Below are 23,915 nucleotides of genomic sequence, written 5' to 3'. Positions count from 1 at the left end.
GTAAGAACAAGACTTGCCTTTGAAACCCAAACTTGCAAAGCTAATTCCACGTCTCTGAGTGTTAAACCACCCTTGCTGCTCCTACTACAGTCCAGTAATACACACCAAACTTCCGTCCTTGATTCTGTTTTGCGAACCACCCAAACTCCCACTTCGGTTCTCTTTGTATCTTTCTGGTTTTCACTACCAATTTAGGACTCTGTTTGTAGTTTACAGAACATACGTTTATTCTGTTCTCCAAACCCTAAACCATGTATTGCTTTATATTTATAGGTGTATATTAATACCCTAGTCCACGAATAACCAGAGACTAAGCCCTAATCCCTATCCTAACCGGCCCATGAAACTATCTCAGTTCAAACCTACGGCGGCTCACCTATACTAAAAAATATAACTGTAACCTTAAGTTACCATACAGAAAATAAATAAACATTACATTAATTAAATAAAACAATTAAATAAGTATAGTAATTAAACAGGTAATAAATCCAAGTTACATATTACTAAGGCAATCAATTTAAATAAATTCAAATAATATAATTAAATCAATCTCAATTAACATGTAAATTAAATACACACAAATATTAATTAAATTAATTAAACAAACACAATTAATCACTTAAGAAAAACAAAACAGCTAAGTCACATAACAAAATCAATTAATCAATGAAAAATAAAATTAAATCGTGATAGGATTGAATTAAAAAAAAAAAAACAAAAACAAAAAACAAAATAAATTTTAAGACAATTGGTTTGGGTGAATGTAGATTTTAAGAGAAATTTGTGTAAATAGAATAATCTTATATCCAATAGCAGAAAATTGTTGCCTAAATTCGACCAACTTTTATTCTTCTAATTCTCACTTGAAGCCCATTGGTTCTCCTTTAAAACGTAAAAATGGATAAGTGTGTGATTTGTAAAATTCCCAGGTATTAGATTTAAATTGTACAAAGTTTTAGTGTTAAATAAAAAATAAAAAATAAAAAATAAAATACGAATTTCTTGCTCCCCAAGTTAAAAAATAAAATAAATAAAGAATTTTGAGAAGAAAAAAAAAGGGGTATATATCGTGCGGTGTAATTTTCTTGCTCCCAAGTTCAAATAAAAAAAATAAAATAAAATAAATAAAGATTTTTCGGACAAAAGGTGGAATATATAAATTTGTTTCCACCCTTTGCGCTACAGTATTTTACACACACACACACCAAATTCGTTGCCCCAAATTTGTTTTTCTATTTGTTTCGTACTTTGATATAAAGTAGGATTAGAATTACTAAAAAGGAAAATCGCCCCTGCATTCATATATATATATATATGTGCCATCAATTTAAAAACCCATACCATTCAGTTTCCATCGCCCGCCGTTCAGATTGTTCTAAAAATCAAAACCCATACCTTTCAGTTTCCATCGCCGGCCGTTCCAGTTCCGGTTGGCCGTTCGCCGTTCGCCGTTCGCAAGCTTCAGCCGCCGGGCCGCTGTCTCTCAACTCTCAAGCTTGCCCCCCTCTCTCTCTGCAACTGCTAACTTGTATGGGACACTATAGTGTGTGTATGTGTGTGTGTATATATATGCCATTATAGACCTCTGTTATTATATACGTGTCAATACATGAACCCTTTTAATGGGACACTCTCTAAACATAGTTACTAAGGAATCATTCTTTTCTTAAAAATCCCTTTCGTTTTGGCTTTACATTAATGAAATTGTAATATAATAAGGTTTTCAGTATTAAAAGGGGAAAAGAAATTTAATACAAGAACTACAAGGCTTATTATATGCCAATTGCAGATCACCCATGTATTGATTTTAAAAAACAAGACTTACCCTGTGCAAATTTAGAATCTTATACAAAAACTAGAGTGTGTGTATATATAAGCCCTTTTAATAGGACACACTCAAATTTTTTTCTTAATAATAATGGTGGTATTCTAAATTTTCAAATGAATTTTTGTTTCACTATGGATTTAAGCTATGGCAACTTACCTGTCCTGCTTGCAATTGCTGACAAACTTAGTTACTAAGGAGTCTTGTTTGCATAAAAACCCATTTCGTTTTTGCTTTACATTAATGAAATTGAACTCGAAGTGAATAATATAATAAATGTTTCAGTATTAAAGATTGGGTTAGCTTAAATTGTATACGAAGTAATTAAAACCAATGATTTAAAACTATTTGGTACAAGGACAATTTTATTTTTTTAATTGAATTGTATAATTTATTGGCCTTTACATATTTCTGTCACCATGAACAAACACCTTCTTATTTCGGGATTTTTTGAATGACAATACTTGCTTATATAGGAGTGGAAAGTAAACAAAGCAACAATGTCTGAGAAAGGAGGGTTGATGGAGCAGGACTTAAGCAAGCTGGATGTAACACAGTTACATCCACTCTCACCTGAAGTTATTTCTCGTCAGGCTACAATAAATATTGGTAATCATCGTTACTACGTATGAATGTGTGAACCCCTTTTAAATGGGGTGTGATTTCTAATCCTTAATCCTATCGTTGACACTAATACATTGGACCTAATTATCTTTTATCAGGCACTATTGGTCACGTGGCACATGGTAAATCGACGCTGGTGAAAGCGATATCTGGCATCCAGGTGACTGCTTTTCTAGCTTACTTCTGATACTGCTTGTGTGCCATTTTTTTTTTTTTTTTACAACTAAAATGTTGCTGTCGTCCTTAATGGTAATTTTAGCTTCTTAATTTCTATTTCTAAGGGGCTGAAATTAGTAGACTTATACTTGTGTGACTTTAACTATTTCCTGTGATATTATGACTGTCAACCAAGGGAAGAAAGTTTATTTCTTTTCTAATTCAGCATTTATTTGCTTTGCTCTAGTGTTAAAAGTTCATTAAATTAATGTTTTACTAGCTATTGCACAAGAAATATGCACAGAATTAGAACATAGTATGTTTAACCTAGCTCCATTTGTTTTTTTACAAATGTTTACGTGCATATATTGTAGAAGTGGCTCTTATGGTTTGACATTAATTTGCAGACAGTTCGTTTTAAAAATGAACTTGAGCGGAACATTACTATTAAGCTTGGATATGCAAATGCAAAGATATACAAATGTGAAGATGAACAGTGCCCTCGACCTATGTGCTACAAGTATGTTCGTGTTTAAGAAATGTAATGATTACTTAACATCGTACTTTGCAACTTTAGTCTAATGTACGTAAAAAAATATCATCTGCAGGGCATATGGAAGTGCAACAGAAGATAGTCCCTTCTGTGATGTGCCTGGATTCGAAAAGTGTAGGATGAAACTACTCAGACATATATCTTTTGTCGATTGCCCGGTAATAAGCTATCCCATCCCGAAGTACTTTTCCCAATATTATCTTCGGACTTGATCTATATACATGAAAGTAACTTTAGAGCTACATCCAAACTTGTGAAAAAGGCTTATTGTAGAAAAAAATGAGAGTAGGAATTTCTTTAAAAAAAAAAAAAAAACTGTAGACATTGTAGGTTAATCTAACTTTTAACTACTTGATGTTTTTTTCCTTTATTTCCTACAGGGACACGACATTCTCATGGCTACTATGCTCAATGGTGCTGCAATTATGGATGGAGCTTTACTTCTCATAGCTGCCAATGAGGATTGCCCCCAACCTCAAACTGCCGAGCATCTCGTTGCTGTTGAAATTATAGGACTTAAACATATTATTATCGTCCAAAATAAAGTTGATCTGGTTCCGCAACATGTATCCATCCATCAGAAGGAAGAGATTCAAAAATTTGTCCAGGTCTGTACGGTTTGTCTTTGAATGTCATTCATTTCCTGCTTTTTAAATTTTTAGTATTGAAATAATGTGGGGTTTTCACATTGCAGAGAACTGTTGCTGAAGGTGCACCGGTGGTTCCAATTTCTGCTCAGCTGAAGTATAATGTTGACGTTGTGTGCGAGTATATTGTGAAAAAGATACCTGTTCCGGAAAGGAATTTTGTCTCACCGCCGCATATGATTGTAATCCGATCCTTTGACGTCAACAAGCCTGGTTCCGAGGTTGAGGAAATAAAAGGCGGTGTTGCTGGTGGAAGCATCCTCAGGGTATATGCTTCTTCCTTGTTACTCTAATTAAAGACACATAGAGACATGTAGAATAATACTGAAGTAGCCGAACAATATCAAATCAAAGCCTTCAGTACAAACTGCATTGATTTGCTTATAAGTTGGCTGTGGAGTACAGCTGTTAAAGAAATCATCTGGTTCAATACCATTGTCAGGCATTTATTTTGTTTTCTTCTTATGTTGTTTTGCACTGGTACGTACACAATTTCATTCTAGGCACCAAATTGTCAACCTTAATGTAGGACGATTGTATTTCTGCAGAAGGCTAAATTAATATCATAGTTGTACATTATCCCCTCGCAATTTCCAAGTCCTTCACGAGCTTCATCATCAACTCCATGACAATGAAAACACACCATCATGAGTTTTTTTCCCTTAGTTAAAGAATCTGCAATTGTTGTGCACGATAGATTTTAAAATTGGGTATCTTAAATTTATCTATTACCTTATTTTGGCAAATTTGTTCTGTGCAGGGTGTTTTACAGGTGAATCAGTTCATTGAAATTCGACCAGGGATTATACTAGAAGATGAGCACAAAAATATCAAATGCACCCCAATATATACTAGAATTGTATCTTTGTTTGCTGAGCAAAATGAGCTGCAGTTTGCAGTGCCAGGGGGTCTAATTGGCGTTGGCACTACAATGGATCCTACGTTAACACGTGGTGATAGGTTGGTTGGTCAGGTTCTTGGGGAGGTCGGATCCCTGCCTGAAGTTTACACTGAACTGGAGGTAATAGATTATTGCTTCTATACCTCTGTCTATTTGCGCTGATTAAACATAACAGAATATTATTATTTGCTTAGGGAAGTACTTTGCACCAAGCATTCCTTTTAATCAATCTTTTAAGAGCTTGTAAAAATCTTTTTTTCGTCTTGCCCCCTTGTTGCTTGTGTGTTTTCTTGGGGGTTCCGGAGGTTGAGGTTTTTGGAGGATAGCATATGACACTAATTGGATAAGTTCGTTCCATTTTGATTTATAACCGCAATTCAAACATTATAATATTGTTCTGCAAGCATTCAGAATGGTCTTATTTGCTGTATCTATAAGATCCTGCTAAGAGCTTCATGCCATAATGTCATCCCCTTTTATTATTTGTAAAATTCTATCTTTTGTGTTTCCGGTTTTGAACCTTGTGCTCTTTGGTCAGGTTAATTTCTTCCTCCTGTACCGACTTGTGGGTGTTAAGACAAAGGGCTCAGAGAAGCAGGGAAGGGTCTCAAAGCTGGTCAAGGGAGAGATTTTGATGTTGAATATAGGGTCCATGTCAACGGGAGCTCGTATAATCGCTGTAAGGAATGACATGGCAAAGCTGCAACTTAGTAAACCAGTGTGTACCAGCCCAGGAGAGAAGGTTGCACTGAGCAGGCGGATCGAGAAGCACTGGCGTCTCATCGGTTGGGGTCAGATTCAAGCTGGAACCACCCTTGAGCTTGATGTCCCAGCATTACCTTTCTGAGCGATAGAAACAGAGTAGTTAGTGAACATAAGAAACAGAGTAGTTAGTGAACATAAGAAACTAGTAGTAGTAGTAAAAGGAGAATAGAGTTTTGATAGAAGATGTGGGAGGGCAGAGAACTGCTGGGAACAATATTTGTTAGGTGGAGAAGAAAACATGGTTCAGATGCATACGATTTCTTTAAAGGATTAAAATAGTTTTCATTACTGTTTTCATTATCTTTTTAGTAGTGTCATTTGCTCATTTTGTTACTTCATTTAATACCCAATGTGATGATAAAAAAAAAAAAAAAGATTGCCAGATTGTCTTGAAACTTCAATTACTGAGGAGCTAGGAAGCACGGACGCTTTTACGGAGAAGCCGTACCCGTGTCGGACATGGATACTCCTCTGTTACGTGTCCGGCACTTCATATACGTGTCCATTAATAAAAATTAATTTTATTATTTTGGACACTTTGTCGATATTTCCGAAACACTTTTTAGACATTTTGCCGACAATTCTCGAACATTTTAAACACAAGTTTACCTCCTAATCTTGAAAATAATATGAATACTATTATGGTAAAGTAGTGAAATATTGGTATATATGATATAAAAATTATTACAATAATGACATAATTTTATTTTCTAATTCATTCAAGAGCAACTCTTAGTATAAAAATTATAAATGAATTATAGTTTTATAACACTAGGGCGAATTGCAAAAAAAAAAAAAACCCATTGACTATCATTCATTTGTAAAAAATCCGCTTATGAAACCTCCCTCAACTATATTTAGGGGGCATTTTAACCGACATCTATCTCTATCTAAATTTTTTTGGACGAAATTACCCTTTTCAACAGTTTATCATGTCTTTTTCACTTCTTTTGACATTGCTTTCCTTTGAAAGCTTTTGGCTTTTCAAAATTGAACCCATAATTTCTGCGATGGTATCATCAAAATAAATATATATATGAACTGATAAAACAATTTTCTCAACATTTTCCCCCCCTAAATTTCTTGACATTTTGAAGACTTCATAGTTATAAGCCTAAGAGGGTTTTGGACCCAGTGATTTTACACAATGGTTAAGTAACTGGCATGAACATAACTTCGATGCATATGTGTGTATTATAATTTCATAGAGTGATTTTGAAATCAGAAACTCCTATTTTCCATAATAGGCTTAAAAGTATACTACTCTTCAGGTAAAAGTGTGCCGGTGCAGATGTTTTTGTTCTGAAAATTTTCAAAACTCAAGGCAGAAATTGGGCCATCAATACCTACCCAAAATCGGGAATTGACAACAAAATCTGCAATTGGTCGGTGACACTGAGGAGTGTTGGGTTTATTTCCTTCTATATGGAGGAAAGCCCAAGTGGGTTTTATTAAAAGCCCATAGCCCAGCCCTTTAGGGTAAATAGAAGCCTAAGGAAGTCAGAAAAGTGAAAGTGAGAGAGATCAGCCGTTTTTCAATAAGAGAGAGAAGAAAAACGCAGGTTTTTTTATTCTGCCCAGATTTCATCAAATATCCGATTTCGCTTCGTCCATGGTCCGATCGAGCTGAAATTTGGAGGATAGGTTCATGACTCAATGAGTTAAAATCTGAACGGTGGAGATCGGATTTTGAGCTCGGGAACAATGATTCGTATCCGTGAACAGTAACCGGGTTTTGGTATTTTTCTCTCCAATTCTCTTTGTATTTGCCAAGCTCTGATGATATCTTGATGAGATGTTTTGTAGCCTCTAATTGCGATTAGAGAAGACATTGTGTACCCATTATTTGGTTGATAGTGGAGATTTTAACTGGATTAGGTCCCGTGGTTTTTTGCTTCCCACATCGGGGAGTTTTTTCCACACTAAAATTGATTGTGTCAATTATGTGTGTGTGATTGATTATATTTTCAGATTATTGTGCTCTATTTAATTGCTTCCTAACTATATATTTTTGCTGATTTAATTGTGTGAGATTCAGGTTGAATCTGTCTATTTTTGAATTCTCCCAACAAGTGGTATCAGAGACCGGGTATTATTGCTGAATTTCTTGTGTTAAATAATGGAAGCTAATTTAAGTAGAATTGTCACTTTGAATGGTTCAAATTACCACACTTGGAAAGGAAAAATGGAAGACCTTCTCTATGTGAAGCAATTTCATTTACTGGTGTTTGCTAGCGTGAAGCCTGATAATAAATCTGATGAAGAATGGACATTATTACATCGACAAGTGTGTGGATATATTAGACAGTGGGTTGATGTTAATGTTTGGAACCATATTGTTGAAGAGACACATGCACGCACACTTTGGAATAAGCTTGAGCAGTTGTATGCCCGAAAGACTGGAAATAACAAGATGTTTTTGATAAAACAATTGATGACTTTGAGATACCAAGATGGGACTGCAATAACAGATCACTTGAACACTTTCCAAGGAATAATTAATCAGTTGGCTGGAATGGGTATTAAGTTTGATGATGAGGTGCAGGGGTTATGTCTACTTGGTACATTGCCGGACTCATAGGAGACCTTCAGAATGTCATTGTCTAATTCAGCTTCGGATGGCTTAATCAATATGGATCTGGCTAAGAGCAGTGTTCTGAATGAAGAGATGAGAAGAAAATCACAGGGATCCAATTCACAGTCAGAGGTTTTGGTTACAGAAAATCGGGGGAGAAATAAGAACAGAGGTCAGAAGAATAAAGATAAAGGCAGAAGCAAGTCCAACAAGTTTGCTAATATTGAGTGCTATCATTGTGGCATGAAAGGGCACATCAAGAAATATTGCAGAAAGTTGAAGAGAGAGAACAAGGGGAAAAGGAATGAGAAAAAGAATGATGATGGCAAGGATGATAATCGAGTTGCCACCACTACTTCTGAAGACTTCCTCATTGTTTATGATGATGATGCTATTAATATTGCATGCCATGAGACCAGTTGGGTTATTGATAGTGGCGCCTCTATTCATGCTACATCTCGAGAGGATGCCTTTACATCCTATATACCAGGTGACTTTGGGACAGTAAAGATGGGAAATGATGGCTTGGCCAAAATCATTGGTATTGGAGATGTGTGCTTGGAAATCAATAATGACACGAGATTGGTCCTTAAAGATGTAAGGCATATTCCTGACATCCGCTTGAACTTGATTTCTGCAGGCAAACTTGATGATGAGGGTTATTGCAGCTCCTTCAGTAATAGTCAGTGGAAGCTCACCAGGGGTTCTATGATAGTTGCTCGAGGCAAGAAATTTTCTAGTTTGTACGTATTGCAGGCAAGAATCTCCAAAGGCATTATTAATGCAATGGAGGATGAGCACTCAGTTGAGTTATGGCACAAGAGGCTTGCTCACATGAGTGAGAAAGGCTTGACAATGTTGGCTAAAAAGAATCTTCTGTCAGGAATTAAGAGTGCATCTTTGAAAAAGTGTACTCATTATTTGGCAGGAAAGCAGAATAGAGTTTCTTTCAAGAGTTCCCCTCCTTCAAGAAAGCCAGGTATACTTGACTTGATACATTCAGATGTCTGTGGCCCTATGAAGATGATGTCACTCGGTGGCTCTCGTTATTTTGTAACCTTCATAGATGATTATTCAAGGAAATTGTGGGTGTATACCTTGAAAAGAAAAGATCAAGTGTTCGATGTGTTTAAACAGTTTCAGGCTTTAGTTGAGAGGCAGACTGGAAAGAAACTGAAGTGCATCAGAACAAATAATGGGGGAGAGTACATAGGTCCTTTTGATGACTATTACAGACAACAGGGTATTTGACATCAAAAGACACCTCCCAAGACACCTCAGTTGAATGGTTTAGCTGAGACGATGAACAGGACACTAGTTGAGAGAGTGAGATGCTTGCTTTCACAAGCATAATTGCCAAGGTCCTTTTGGGGTGAAGCTTTGAGTACAGTTATACATGTTCTTAATATCACACCATGTACTTCTCTTTAGTTTAATGTACCTGACAGAGTTTGGACTGGCAAGGATGTTTCTTATGATCATTTGCGTGTCTTTGGGTGTAAGGTTTTTGTGCATATTCCTAAAGATGAGAGGTCTAAGCTTGATGTGAAGACCCGACAGTGCATCTTTCTAGGCTATGGCTTAGATGAGTTTGGCTACAGGTTATATGATGTAGTTAATAAGAAACTAGTGAGAAGTAGAGATGTTGTGTTTATGGAAGATCAAATCAAACAAGATATTGAGAAAACAGAGAAAGCAGTGCCTCAGTACGATGATGGTTTGATTGACTTAGATCCAATTTCTTCGACAGATGTTCCAGCACATGTTGAACATGATGCTTAGGATGACCAGCAGGGTCTAGGTGACAGTGATACTCCTTTACAGCTTGAGATTGATCAGTTACCAGTACCAGAGACACCACCAGATGTTCCACTCTGGAAATCTATCAGAAACCGACGCCCTTCCACTCGGTATTCTACAGATGAGTATGTGTTACTGACTGACGGGGGAGAACCTGAGTGTTATGCAGAAGCCATAGAAGATGAACATAAGACATAATGGGTTAATGCAATGCAAGATGAGATGCAGTCATTACATGACAATCACACCTTTCAGCTGGTGAAGTTGCCTAAAGGAAAAAGAGGTTTGAAGAACAGGTGGATTTACAGGGTGAAGCAAGAAGAACACACTTCACGGCCACAGTACAAAGCTAGACTAGTCGTCAAAGGATTCAGTCAGAGAAAAGGCATTGATTTTGATGAGATTTTCGCTCCAGTTGTGAAAATGTCTTCCATACGTGTGGTTCTTGGCTTAGCAGCTAGCCTAAACTTAGAGATTGAACAAATGGATGTGAAAACTGCCTTCCTTCATGGTGACTTGGAGGAGGAGATTTATATGGAGCAACCGGAGGGTTTCAGGGTGAAAGGAAAAGAGGATTATGTGTGTCAGCTAAAGAAAAGTCTTTATGGTTTAAAGCAGGCACCTAGACAGTGGTAGAAGAAGTTTGAGTCAGTTATTGGGGAGCAAGGCTATAAAAAGACTACTTCTGACCATTGTGTATTTGTGCAGAAATTCTTTGATGATGATTTTGTTATTTTATTGCTATATGTTGATGAAATGTTGATTGTTGGCAGGAATCTTTCAAGAATTAACAAATTGAAAAGGCAGCTAAGTCAATCCTTTGCTATGAAGAACTTGGGGCCAGCAAAACAAATTCTTGGTATTCGTATTTGTCGAGACAGAAAAAAAAAAGAAGCTGTATATGTCACGAGAGCAATACATTGGAAAGGTGCTTGAAAGGTTTAAAATGAATAACGCTAAAGTGGTTAGCTCTCCTCTTGCTACTCACTTTAAGTTAAGCACCAAGCAAAGCCCTTCCACAGATAAAGAGAAGGAAGATATGGAAAGAGTTCCATATGCCTCAGCAGTAGGAAGCTTGATGTATGCAATGGTTTGCACAAGGCTAGACATAGCCCATGCAGTTGGTGTCGTTAGCCGGTATCTTTCAAATCCAGGAAGAGAGCATTGGAATGCAGTAAAGTGGATTATGAGGTATCTTCGAGGCACTTCCAAGTTCGAACTCAGTTTTAGAAGTGGCAAACCAGTGCTAGTTGGCTATACAGATGCAGATATGGCAGGAGATATGGATACACGCAAGTCTACTTCAGGATATTTAATCACTTTCTCAGGTGGTGCTGTTTCTTGGTAGTCGAGGTTGCAAAAATGTATTGCACTTTCTACGACAGAGGTAGAGTTTATTGCAGCAACGGAAGCGACTAAAGAGTTGCTATGGGCAAAGAAGTTCTTGAGAGAACTTGGTTTCAAGCAGCAGAGGTATGTGTTGTTTTGTGATAGCCAGAGTGCTATTCATCTTGCTAAGAATTCCAGTTTTCATGCAAGATCTAAGCACATTGATGTACGATACCATTGGATCAGAGATGCGTTGAACAATAAGTTACTTGAACTTGAGAAGGTTCACACTGATGATAATGGTTCTGATATGTTGACAAAGACCCTACCAAGAGAGAAGCTTGAAGTTTGTTGTTCGATCGCCGGGATGGCGATTCCCTCCACATAGTCGGAAAGGGGGAGATTTGTTGGGTTTATTTCCTTCTATATGGAGGAAAGCCCAAGTGGGTTTTATTAAAAGCCCATAGCCCAGCCCTTTAGGGTAAATAGAAGCCTAAGGAAGTCAGAAAAGTGACAGTGAGAGAGATCAGCCGTTTTTCAATAAGAGAGAGAAGAAAAACGCAGGTTTTTTTATTCTGCCCAGATTTCATCAAACGTCCGATTTCACTTCGTCCGTGGTCCGATCGAGCTGAAATTTGGAGGATAGGTTCACGACTCAATGAGTTAAAATCTGAACGGTGGAGATCGGATTTTGAGCTCGGGAACAGTGATTCGTATCCGTGAACAGTAACCGTGTTTTGGTATTTTTCTCTCCAATTCTCTTTGTATTTGCCAAGATTTGATGATATCTTGATGAGATGTTTTGTAGCCTCTAATTGCGATTAGAGAAGACATTGTGTACTCATTATTTGGTTGATAGTGGAGATTTTAACTGGACTAGGTCCCGTGGTTTTTTGCTTCCCACATCGGGGAGTTTTTTCCACGCTAAAATTGATTGTGTCAATTATGTGTGTGTGATTGATTATATTTTCAGATTATTGTGCTATATTTAATTGCTTCCTAACAGATTTACACATAGAGGGAAGATATATTTTTGCTAATTTAATTGTGTGAGATTCAGGTTGAATCAGTCTATTTTTGAATTCTCCCAACAAGGAGGAGGAGCACAGAGGCGGTGGTGATGCAGCCGACGGCTGCGATTTGGGGTGTAGGTTGCGGTAGAGAGAGAGAGAGGGGGTGGGCTGTGGCCACGGTGTTGGTGGTGACTATGTATATGTATATATATACATACATAAAATAGAGATAAATAGTTAATTATATTTCTATTTTGGAGGTGGGTTGTGGTGGCGGTGGCGGTGGCGGTGGTGGTGGCGGTGGCGGTGGCGGAGGTAGGTTGTGGGGATGGTTGGATGGAGGAGATTGATGTAAAGACTTGAACCCAAGAGTCCGAATCGTTAATTGTGTTCTTACCCGAACCCGAGGTCGTCTAAGGACACTATGGTCATTTCTACGTGTCATCCTAAGGTTTATAGAAATAATAATAATAATAATAATAATAATAAATGAGATCATAACTACAAAATATGACCAAACAATCCACTAACCCATCAAAACCTGTGGAGGAGCGTCGTCCGCCACTTCTCATTCGCATCCTGAAAAATGTTAATAATAAAATGGGGTGAGTCAACCGCTCAGTAGGAAGTATCTAAGACACACCTCTTACGACCCCATGAATCCATACAAAGCATTGGAAAAGGATAGAGGCGTCATGCTTAATCGGAAGGGAAGATATTGATAAGTGCTTAAATATTGCACATTTCAACACCTAAGCTAGGGTATTTCAGTCTTTGCATCTATCTTAATTTCATGTTTTAGTCCTAATTTATGTTTATGTGTATTTCAGGGCAATAAAGTTAAAATGAGCTAAGAACGGTCCATTAAAGCCTTCTTGGAGTCAAGCAAAGATATTCAGAAAAAGTTTAGAAAATGATAAAAAGAAGTCGTAGCCCATTGCTCGTATAGTGTGTTTATTCTTCGAAAGCGGTCAATCTCGAGCCTTTGATGATGTTCCTAAAGATGAAGAAGCAAACCAATTAGCCCGGGGCCAAAATGAAGCTAAATAAGGCTTAAAGGAAATTTCCAACTCTGGGGGGATCGATCCCCCAGGACTTGGCAATATTACAGATTTTTTTTATTGTTTGGGCTTATTTTGTGAACTATTGGGCTTTAATATGGTTGTTACTTAAGGCCCAGTGAGCCATTGGATTATGGTTAGTTTTTATTTTATTTAGGTGAATATTATTAGGGATTAATTAATTGATGGATCATTCTTTTGGATTGGTGAATTGCATTACACTTAGTTTATTTGTTATTAGGTAGGCAATTCAGGCTTGAAATTGATGCTTCATACTTTTCTTTGCAAGTATTAGTTATATTAGAATTACACTTAATTATTTCCCCAATCAGTTGAAAGTGGGTGAGTTAGGGAATGTGCTTAGTGGTGAATCCTACACCCTAAGTCTCTTTCCAATCTTTTAAATTTCATTATTTTATTGCAATCATTTAGCTTAAAATTAGTCTAATCACAAAACCAAACCTTTTAGCAATCACATAAGCACTAAAGTAGAATTCAATTATGAAAAACCTATAATTGTTTAGATCTCTTGGGACGATCCCTGCTCACTTCATACTCCATAGTATAAGTGTTTAGTGGTTTTATAAATTATAAAATATGGTGCCCACTTGACATTATTTCAAAACCTTAAGTGTTGTGCATTATTTTGTGCACACGCTCGGTCGCACCAAATATAACATCAATTCCAACAACAATGCATCAAAATCCTCATCAAACCATGACATGCTATGGAATGCAATGGTATACAATGTCGCTCCCCATTTCAAAACCTTTATCCGTCATTATTTCCAACAGTTAATGCAACCCGTCCCATGGCAACTCCATGGTGGCACGAGAGAAGGATTGACTAACTGTCCCTGACCCATGGCAACTCCATGGAGTCATTTGGGGCCAGGTAACTCAACCACACTAAGAAAGTCTCCCAGTTCCTTCTAGGTCACACTAACGCCACGGTCCCTCGGCAACTCCTAGGTGACCGGGTTTTCGCAAAATTCTTTCAAAACCTTTTTCCCAAAAACCATTTTCTTTCCTTTTTAAATCACATTTCCCGTTTTCTTGCCCCATGCCATGCATGAATATACCATGCCTTTCACGCCATGCCAATAAACAATTTCATGTCCAACAAGTATAACTTTAACAACATAACATTCATTGTAGAAAAATTACTAGAAATGACTGACATGCTTCCATATTACAAAATCTAGCAACTTAAAACAATAGGCATGAAATACCATCACTTAAGTATACTTTTCCAATACAATTTCAAGTAACACATAGTAATTTAAACCATTGGCATATAATACTATCACTTAAAAACATGTATTTTCATTTTTCATAATACATCAATTAACACATGGCCACACACTTCATATATAACAATTAAGCTATTTTGCAAGAAACTTAAACAAATTAAGCATGCTATACAACAAATTATGGAGAAACAACTCACAAAAGTCAAAAAATTCATAGCGTAGAAACCCCTACCTCAAAATAGGTGAAAAGCCCCAAATTTTTGCCCAACCATGAAATCCCAAGTATGGCTAAACGACACTTTGCTCCGATCAAATCGTAGATCTCGACGCGCTCGTCAACTTTATCTTCAGTGTCAAAGTCTAAATCCACTATAAAAGAAATAAATCACTAGAATATCAAAGCTTTTGCCTTCACTGTGAACCCTAGGTTCTCTCTGTTTGCGTGTCCTCAATTAATTCTCTAAATTCTCAATCTTTACTTAATTCTTTGTCTCGCCAAAGACATACAACAAATGAATATATATATAAAGGCAAAATGCACCGACACAAGAAAAGTCAATATGCTCACATACAAATATCAATAAAATGATCACACTTACTAGTGGACCCCGCCACCTTATCTTTATCATCAAATTCATTCTCTCATTACATTCATCTTTATGCACAATACCCATGTGCATAAAATCAAAGCCAAACAAAGTTGCCCAAAAGGTCACCACGTGGGACCCATAAAGAACGAAAAAAACATCAACTTTCCTTCCTCATTTGGCAGTTCTCTTATCCTCATCTTTTCCTTATATTTCCTTACTCTGCCGACAAACAAGGCACTAAAAGAAGAACAATGCTTGCATCCTGCGGGGGGAGGATGAGGTTCATCCTCTGCGCTGACGTGGTCCAATAACGTGGTGACACGTGTCCAATATTAAAAATAATAATAAAACTTGGGTAGCCCAGGTTCAACCCATTTTTCTTTTCTCTCTCATCACTCTCAATACCTAATATCTTTTCTCTCAGTGTCTACAGACTGCCTCAAACCCAATTTCACTTCCTCTCCATCGCCACCAAGATCTGACTCTCTTTCTCTCACTCTAAAAATGTCAGTTAGTGTTTTCATTCCAATTTTGTTTTTGTATATATAAAAAATATTTATTTTTTTTACATTAAAGGCAATTTGTCCACTTAATAATCTTGTTAACAACATCATTTACAATCTCTCCCTTCCTTTGATGCACAGGTTACATAATTGTTGACCCTTCAGTATCTCTAGTAGATCTTTGATTTTTACAACATCCCTCCTGGTAAGTCGTAGTTATTTTCCATAATATTTAGTTTTGTTTACTTGTTAAGCACTATTCGACTTTGATGCTTGCCTCCAAATATCAAATTTCGCTTTCAAGTTGGTGTTTGCTGCTTTCTATTTCTTCTGGTGTTTTTTTTTTTTTTGTGATGATGATTAAAGCTCTCTGTTCAATAATTAACAATTATAAATTTATGTTTTGGTTGTTTTATTTATTTATTTTTCAATCACTTAAAATTGATTGAGTTTGTCATATTTTGATTTTTGATATTTGGGGATTTTTTTTGGTTTCAATCGCTTGATCCTAAAAAGTGAGAACTTTTTTTTGCACAAAGTGGTTGTTCTTATATGGGTTCGTGAATCTGAGTTCTAGAATCGCATCAAACATTAATCCCTAAGAAATGATAAACATGAGAACAGAGTGTTGTAAATAAACATGTTTTTGGTGTATTAAATGATGACACAGTTTTACATTTCAACAGTTGCGGTTTTGTTCTATATTTCTATTTTGGTTTTATTATTATTAGTATTATTTTTTATTTTTTTTGGTTGTCCTGTTTGGTGTTGTCAAAAATTCAAAATTGTGATATAGTTTGTGTAATGGACGAGACTGAAATCATAGCCTTCTTGCTGATGACTGCATTTCATATTTCTTGGAAGTTCTAGTTTACCATTTGATCTCACTTTGCCACCGTAAAAAAAATTTCTATTAATTATATGTGGATGGTGTATAATGAAAACAAAAATAAGCCACCAATAGCTTAGCAATTATGATAGATTTAATTTGGTGCAAATGTAATTAAAAATATATATATAAAATGTTTATGGCTGTTCTATCTCTGATACAAAAGTGTTGTATATAGAATGCTCTATCTCAGATAAAAAGATTTACTTACATTTAATTGGCAGCTTTTAATAGTCACAATCATTTATATGCAGACTTATGGAGGAGATAGATTATGTAAGCTTAAGTAGTGAACCATCAAATAGTTGTCAAATTGATGATGATTATTCTTCTCCTACTAATGAATTTTCCTCAAAAAAAGAAAATCAAGAAGAAAGAGATGAACTAGAACTTGGAATGGAGTTTAGTTCATGTGATGAAGCATATAAGTTGTACCTCAACTATGGTCGCAAACTTGGTTTCGATGTAAGGAGAAATCATCAGAGAAAAAATATAGCGGCGCTCATCACGGGGGTTACCTTTTGTTGTTCAAAAGAAGGTAAAAGGAAAGAGATCAAAACTCCTTTGTACCATCAACCTATTACAAGATTTGGTTGTTTGGCTCATATGAAATGTAGACTTCAAAACAATGGCAAATTCAAAGTTGTATCGTTGAACAAAATCCATAATCATGACTTAATTAGAACTCCAATGAAACATATGATGAGAGTTAATCGAAATATTTCAAAGGCTCAAAAAGAACATGCTGAAGATGCAGAGAAGTCGAGATTGCCACTAAAAGGAACTATGGAGTTGATGAGTAGAGAAGTTGGCAGTAGGGAACATCTTGGTTTTCTAGATAAGGATTACCGAAATTACATACATAGAAAGCGAAAGATGGCAATGCTAAGAAGAGATGCAGGAGCAATTTTAGAATATTTTAAAAAAATGCAGCTGAAGGATTCATCATATTTTTGTTCAATGCAAGTGGATGAGGATGATATGATCACTAATATTTTTTGGGCTGATGCATGCTCAATTAATGATTATGGCCTATTCGGAGATGTTGTGTGCTTCGATAGTACTTATCGAACAAATGAATATGGTTAACCTTTTGCACCATTTATTGGGGTGAATCATCATAAACAAACAATCGTGTTTGGTGCAGCCTTACTTTACGATGAAACCATTGAATCATTTAAGTGGTTGTTTCAGACTTTCCTTGATGCAATGTCCGGAAAGCAGCCTAAGACAATTCTGATAGATCAATCTGCTATAATGGCAAAAGCAATATCGCTTGTCTTTTCTGAATCTCAACATCGATTATGTGTTTGGCATATTTATCAAAATGCAGCCAAGAATTTGAGTCATGTGTTTAATAAATCAAACCACTTTGCTTATGACCTTAGTAAGTGTGTGTACGATTATGAAGATGAAAATGAGCGGCTATTGGCATGGAATAGTATGCTGGAAAATACAGTCTTGAAGAGAATAAATGGTTGAAAGAGTTGGGCAATGGTTTATGGACGACACACTTTCACTGCGGATATGAAAACTACCAAACGTAGTGAAAGTATGAATAATGTGTTAAAGAATTACTTGAAGTCGAGTCATAATCTTTTGCGTTTCTTTGAGCATTATGAGAGGGTTTTGAATGATCGGTGGTATGAAGAACTACGTGCAGATTTTAACATGATCCGAAGTAAGCCCATGTTATTAACTAATGTGGTGATGTTACGTCATGGTGTAGAAATCTACACCCTGAAAGTGTTTGAATTGTTTTAGAAAGAGTACATGAGGTTGGGTGATTACAACGTGTATAAAGTGGCAAAGGATGGGACAAAAGTTGAATACATAGTATCTTGTGTTGGAAAATCTCAAGGGTATGTGGTTAATTTCGAAGCTTCAACAGAAACAGTCGTGTAGTTGTATAAAGTTCACTTTTATTGGGATTTTATGTGTTCATGCTTTGAAAGTGTTAGATAAGAAGAATATAAAAAGGATTCCGCCCCAATATATCATGAAAAGATGGACAAGAGATGCAAAGGCAAGGACATTCACCAATTATCATGGAATTGAAGCCAATGACAATCCTAAAGTGTCTATGGGAAAGCGTTATAGTCATTTGTGTCGAAATTTTCGTGAGATTTCATCTTTAGCATCGGAACATGAGAAGTTATATGTATATGCAAATGATCGTGCTCTTGTGTTGCTTAATGACTTGGAGGAATTGAAGAAAGAACTTTACTCAAATAATGTTAGTAGCGGCGAAAGTTTAGTTGGTCGAAATGAGGAAGTTGATACGATAGCTCCACAAAAGAATTGTGTGTCAATAGGGTTTAAAAGAAAAGCCACAATCGGCGTCCACGTAATCGATTAAAAGGTGCACTTGAAAAGCGAAGAAAAAACTTACATACCAAAGATTCAACAAGACAACAAAAGACCCCTGAGGTATTATATGAAACTTTATAAATAAATCAAAGTGTGATCAGTGTTGTACTTAACTTTTTATTTTTATTTTCAATGGATATTGTAGGAGCCTATTTTTAGTAGTTGGAACTCACAAGAGCAACAAGCTAGACATGATATTTTTACCCAGGTAATTCATTTCTTTTTGTATTATATTTCTTTACCTTTACTTGAACTCTTGAAGCTTAAACTCTTACCTCTAATCAGAATACATCTTACCTGCTTAAAAATTCTCCACTGCAATTTATCTATATCAAATTCATCACACTACACAAAATACATCTAAATACAAACTTTCTGTGGATTTTTTTCTTCCTGCTCCCAAACAATATCAGGACTCCAGTTCCCCACATCAGCAGACTAAAAATTCATTTGTGTATGTGTGGGTTTGTTTGTTTTTTTTTTTTTTTTCAATGGATATTGTAGGAGCCTATTTTTAGTAGAATTTTCCTGGTTTGGAACTCATTCAACTCTTCCCAAATTTATTTCTTAGTTGTATGGACAACAAAATGGTCTCTACATGGCTTTCGTTCTTTTGGTCCTTGTAGCTTAATGTAATGAATTATAACATGAGAGTGTGAATTAGATTTACAGTACAAAAGGATATAATTTTTCCAAACTGAGTGTTGCACTAAGTACACCAACACCCAATTGGGGATGTATGTGAAAATGCTAAATAGATATACTTGTATCTAGTTTCATCACTTCATTTAAGCAATATGTGCAAATTTGTTATTATGAATTCTCTCCATTCTATGTTCTACTGTTGGAACTTTGTGGTTGTTGCACCAACTCATGTGAATTGTTTTCACTTGAATTTGTTTGCCTATTCCTCCTTTAAAAAAAAAAAGTTGTTGAAACAATCCACTTCAATTATTAGTTGGTTTAGCCAATTTCATGCATTCTCACCAACTAGTAAGCTGATATATAGTGTACATCAAATGACAAAGTTACTAGTGAATAAAATATGGTAGGTGCAAAAGGTGAGGTGGATTTTTTTTCTTCCTGCTCCCAAACAATATCAGGACTCCAGTTCCCCACATCAGCGGACTAAAAATTCATTTGTGTGTGTGTGGGTTTTTTTTTTTTTCCAGTGAATCTAATTAGACTATTGTTACTTTGCAATAATTCAGAGAATCGTGACAATAAGATGTGTATGTATTTCAAGTAAAATATGATTCTAAAATTTATGCTTCTCAAGTGTCCTAATTGGGCGAAGAACTGCTTAAAGCCTTATATTAAGGATACTCAATTTATGCTTCTTATTGAAACTATGTTTATGCACCTATATATGTTAAGTTAGTTATATGAACAAACCCTCTTACAATTTCAATGGATTAGTGAAGAAAAACAAATATACAACTATTTTGTAATTATTGCTTAATTTATATTTGACAGGAATCTCAAATTGGTCTTGGAGTAGAGACGCCTTCCGCATCCCATTCAATGATGAACTATGATCATGAAAATTTTGAGGCAATCACAAATCGGCAACCCAATATGTTTTACACACGATTACTTCAGGAAATTATATTATCTAAACAAAATAATTGATAATGTTACAAATTAATGATGTAGATTTATTTATTTTAACTTTCTTATAATTTTAGTTTTTCAATCTTGTAGGAGTCGCATTATGGCAACCTCTCACAAATTGCACAAGAAGGCAACCTCTCACAAACTGCACAAGAAGGCAACCCTTTTGAAAATTTTCCTCCAATCTGAGGCCTGTTTGGTGGAGCTTTTGGAGAATGCTAGGATTGTTACTTTGTGAGGCCTGGTGGAGTTTTTCGGCAGGGTATTGTGTTACTTTTTGTTTTTATAACTAAAAAAAACTTGTTAGTCAATCCGAGGCTTGTTTGGTGGAGTTTTTGGGATGCTATGGATTGAATATTTTGTATCCTATTTTGATTAATCAATTAGAGCTTTCACTGTCCGATTAAGCCTATTTTTGGGATGCTATGGATAGAATATTTTGTATCTTGTTTGGGATTGTATGTTTTTAATAACTTAGAGCTTTCACTGAATTACAATCGTTGATAATCAAGCAACATACAAGAAAAATATATATTGTTTCTCCAAATGGATTTTCTGCCTGTGAGTTGAAAGAGAGTCTTTTAGCAGCCAACGTTCTGTTCCCACAGGAAGATTAGCCTTATGTGAGTCGGGTCTTCCCCTCTGTCTCTGTCGTGCTATTTGATTTATATTGCTTGTCAAATTCCTACTGATGCTGCTCTGAGAGATCTCGGGCAGATCAAGTGGTTGAAAGCTAGCTACTTTCGTTAGTCATTCTGTAGATATGAATTCTGAATCAATGACAGAAATGCAGGAACGAAGTGCTCTGTTCACCCATGTTCTTTGAGTTTTCGTTTTGTGCCACAAGAGAAGTTCAAAAGATCAGATGAAGTACAAAGAATCTCTTTGAACTAAGCTCATTCTCTTTATGTTCCAGTGACTCTAAGCTTCATTGCAAATACTTCCACAAAATTGATTCATTTTAGTTTTCACAAAATTGATTCACTCTAAGCTCTTGTGTTTTATGAAAACACATCAACCACTTTTAATAAAATGAAGCAAGCTTAACTCAAAATCAAATCAATAGAGATTGGGATTTTAATAAAAATTAAACTGAAACCACAATTTAAGGTAAAAACATGGCAATTTCATTGAAAACCAGATAACAGAATCACAATTACAGCATCCCAAAAACTAGGTGTTCTCTTTCATTGTAAAAGAGTTTTCAATTCAAGGGTGAGGTCATTTTCAATATCACCTCTCCAATTTCAAACTCTATCTCTAGATTTCTTCATCTGTTTTCTCTCACTATATTTCAGAACAATTCAGTTTCAGTCTACAACTTACTTCACTCTTTCTCTCTGATAATGGCGACACTTGACGAAACTCAGGATTGGACCAATAGTGCTAAATTTGTTCTTTCGAGCTCTGTATCTGAATCACTCTATTCACAGACCTCAAATCACTTTGAATCAAATTGTCAGTCGAGCTTCAACCATCGCAGGCCTTCGTTGGAGATCGATGTGCCTCCGGTTAAAAAAATTGAGGTTTTGGAACTTCATGTTTATAACTCTTTTACAACTTCATCCAAACGAGGTCGTTTTCACTTCCCCATTACCCCTTCCCGGAGATACCCAACAATTCCGATTAAACGCCGACCAATTGTTAATCGACCTGCACTTGAACGATCTGCGCTTCAACGATGATTCGGCAGACTTCATTGACTGCAACAACGACCGATCTGGCAAGTTCTCAACGGCGTCATCTCAGAGCCGGCGACTCTTGGTCGCCTATGATACGGAGAATTCTGACGAGCTGAGCAGGCAACTCGTCTCCAACCTCGAGGCGAGCTCAATCGAGGATCAAAAGCAAGCGGCGATGGAGATCAGGCTCCTCGCCAAGAACAAGTCCGAGAACCGAATCAAGATCGCTCGCACCGGTGCGATCAAGCCGTTGATTTCGCTGATCTCATCGCCCGATCCTCAGCTTTAAGAGTACGGCGTCACTGCAATTCTAAACCTCTCTCTGCAACGAGAACAAAGAGTTGATAGAAAGAGAGAGATGACAGTATAAGATATGGGTTGAACCGGGACAAAATGGGCATTGCCCAAGTTTTATTATTATTTTTAATATTGGACACGTGTCACCACGTCATTGGCCCACGTCAGCGCGGAGGATGAGATTCACCCCCTAGGATGCAAGCATTGTTCCTAAAAGAATATTATATACACATATGACTTACTCAAAAGCAATACAAAAAGTTAATCATTAATTGAACCAAAAATTCCACTGGGTCCCGCTACCATCATATTTCTTTTTTTTTTTTTTCATTTCATTTAGGTAGCCCACTTTTGCCATCGCCATCAAATATCCCAATAACATGCTTCACATACCCAAGTAAATCAATTTAAAAACAATCAACTCAAATTAAACATACTTAACATGAATTATATTAGAAAAATTCACAAAGGTGCAAGAAAATGGATCGATTACATATATATATGTAATATGTAACAAAAAAATTAAATAAACTGTCTCCAATTAATCAATCTCCAAATGATAAGTCACCAATCATAATTAATCAAATTAATTGTGATAACTAAAAATGAAATGAAATAGATATAACTTCAGAAAATATTCGGGTTGTCACAATTGAGAGGCTAGAGAGAGAAAGTAGAAAAAAAAAAAAAAAAAAAAAAAAACCTGTTGATGAAATTTCGTCTGAAAATTAGATAGAGATGGGTGTTTGTTAAAATGCCCCCCTTAATATAGTTGAGGGGTTTTTTTTTTGCTAAAAATATTTATAAGGAGATTTTTTGTAAGTGAGTGATAATCAAGGGGAGTTTTTTGCAATTCCCCCATAATACTATTACTGAATAGATGTATAAAAATAAAAATTTATATTTATATGTAACCGTATCTACGCCGTACCCGCGTCCTACTTTTTAAAAATTTGACGTGTCGAAGTATCCGTGTCGTATTGTGTTTGTATCATATGTCCGTGCTTACATAGCTAATGAGGCTTTGAATCAGGGGCAGCTGGATCCTAGGCGACTTAGGCAGTTGCCTAAGGCCCCAGTCTCCCAGCCAATAGAAAGGCCTCAAATTTTTTTTATTTATTCATTGAAGATGCAAGGAATTCATTTCTATTTTCTCTCTCTAGAATTCTTACACTTCAACAGAATAATAATCCTCTTCTTTCTCTATAATCACTTCACATATTTATAGGTAGTTACAAACACTAATGGACTGCTAGATCTGGGCCCGTTCTTATGTGGGCTTTGGTCCTCTTTGATGGGCTATTCACGTTCGGCCCATCTGGCGGTATTTCTCTATGGGTTGGACCCAGCTGCTCGGACCGGATGCCATGTTCGCGGGTCATATCCGGCCCATGTCGCTTCTGGCATCCTCAACTGCCCCCATAATTACTCCCTATTTAATAAGGGGGTAATTATCAAAGGCGTCCCA

The 23,915-nt window shown here is 36.2% G+C and overlaps 2 protein-coding genes and 1 long non-coding RNA gene across 5 annotated transcripts; all 3 read left to right on the top strand.

The window, feature by feature from the left end:
* Window positions 1–2,325: 2,325 nt before the first annotated feature.
* LOC132286228 (eukaryotic translation initiation factor 2 subunit gamma-like) lies at window positions 2,326–5,553 on the top strand. Its single transcript, XM_059788844.1, has 8 exons — window positions 2,326–2,434; window positions 2,548–2,609; window positions 3,013–3,125; window positions 3,214–3,316; window positions 3,539–3,766; window positions 3,853–4,071; window positions 4,566–4,826; window positions 5,245–5,553. The coding sequence occupies exons 1-8, from the start codon at window positions 2,326–2,328 to the stop codon at window positions 5,551–5,553; spliced, it is 1,404 nt and encodes a 467-aa protein (XP_059644827.1).
* A 9,792-nt stretch (window positions 5,554–15,345) lies between these two features.
* Window positions 15,346–20,458, top strand: LOC132294200 (uncharacterized). Of its 3 annotated transcripts, XR_009478012.1 has the most exons (5): window positions 15,346–15,598; window positions 15,737–15,800; window positions 16,739–18,914; window positions 19,000–19,062; window positions 20,331–20,458. It is a non-coding gene; the product is annotated as an uncharacterized LOC132294200 (long non-coding RNA). The 3 variants fall into 3 exon arrangements; XR_009478009.1 differs by lacking the exon at window positions 16,739–18,914 and having other exon boundaries at window positions 15,408–15,598; XR_009478008.1 differs by lacking the exons at window positions 16,739–18,914; window positions 19,000–19,062 and having other exon boundaries at window positions 15,439–15,598.
* Window positions 20,459–22,007: 1,549 nt separating this feature from the next.
* Window positions 22,008–22,439, top strand: LOC132270329 (U-box domain-containing protein 13-like). The gene has a single exon (XM_059771512.1). The coding sequence runs from the start codon at window positions 22,008–22,010 to the stop codon at window positions 22,437–22,439; it is 432 nt and encodes a 143-aa protein (XP_059627495.1).
* Window positions 22,440–23,915: the final 1,476 nt, after the last annotated feature.

This window comes from Cornus florida, unplaced genomic scaffold (genome assembly GCF_030987335.1).
Source record: "Cornus florida cultivar Cherokee Brave unplaced genomic scaffold, ASM3098733v1 CherokeeBrave_3.0.0_Hap2_Chr01, whole genome shotgun sequence".
Lineage (NCBI taxonomy): Eukaryota > Viridiplantae > Streptophyta > Magnoliopsida > Cornales > Cornaceae > Cornus > Cornus florida.
The sequence above is the reverse complement of the archived record's forward strand: the minus strand, read 5'-3'. Positions and strand labels throughout refer to the sequence as shown.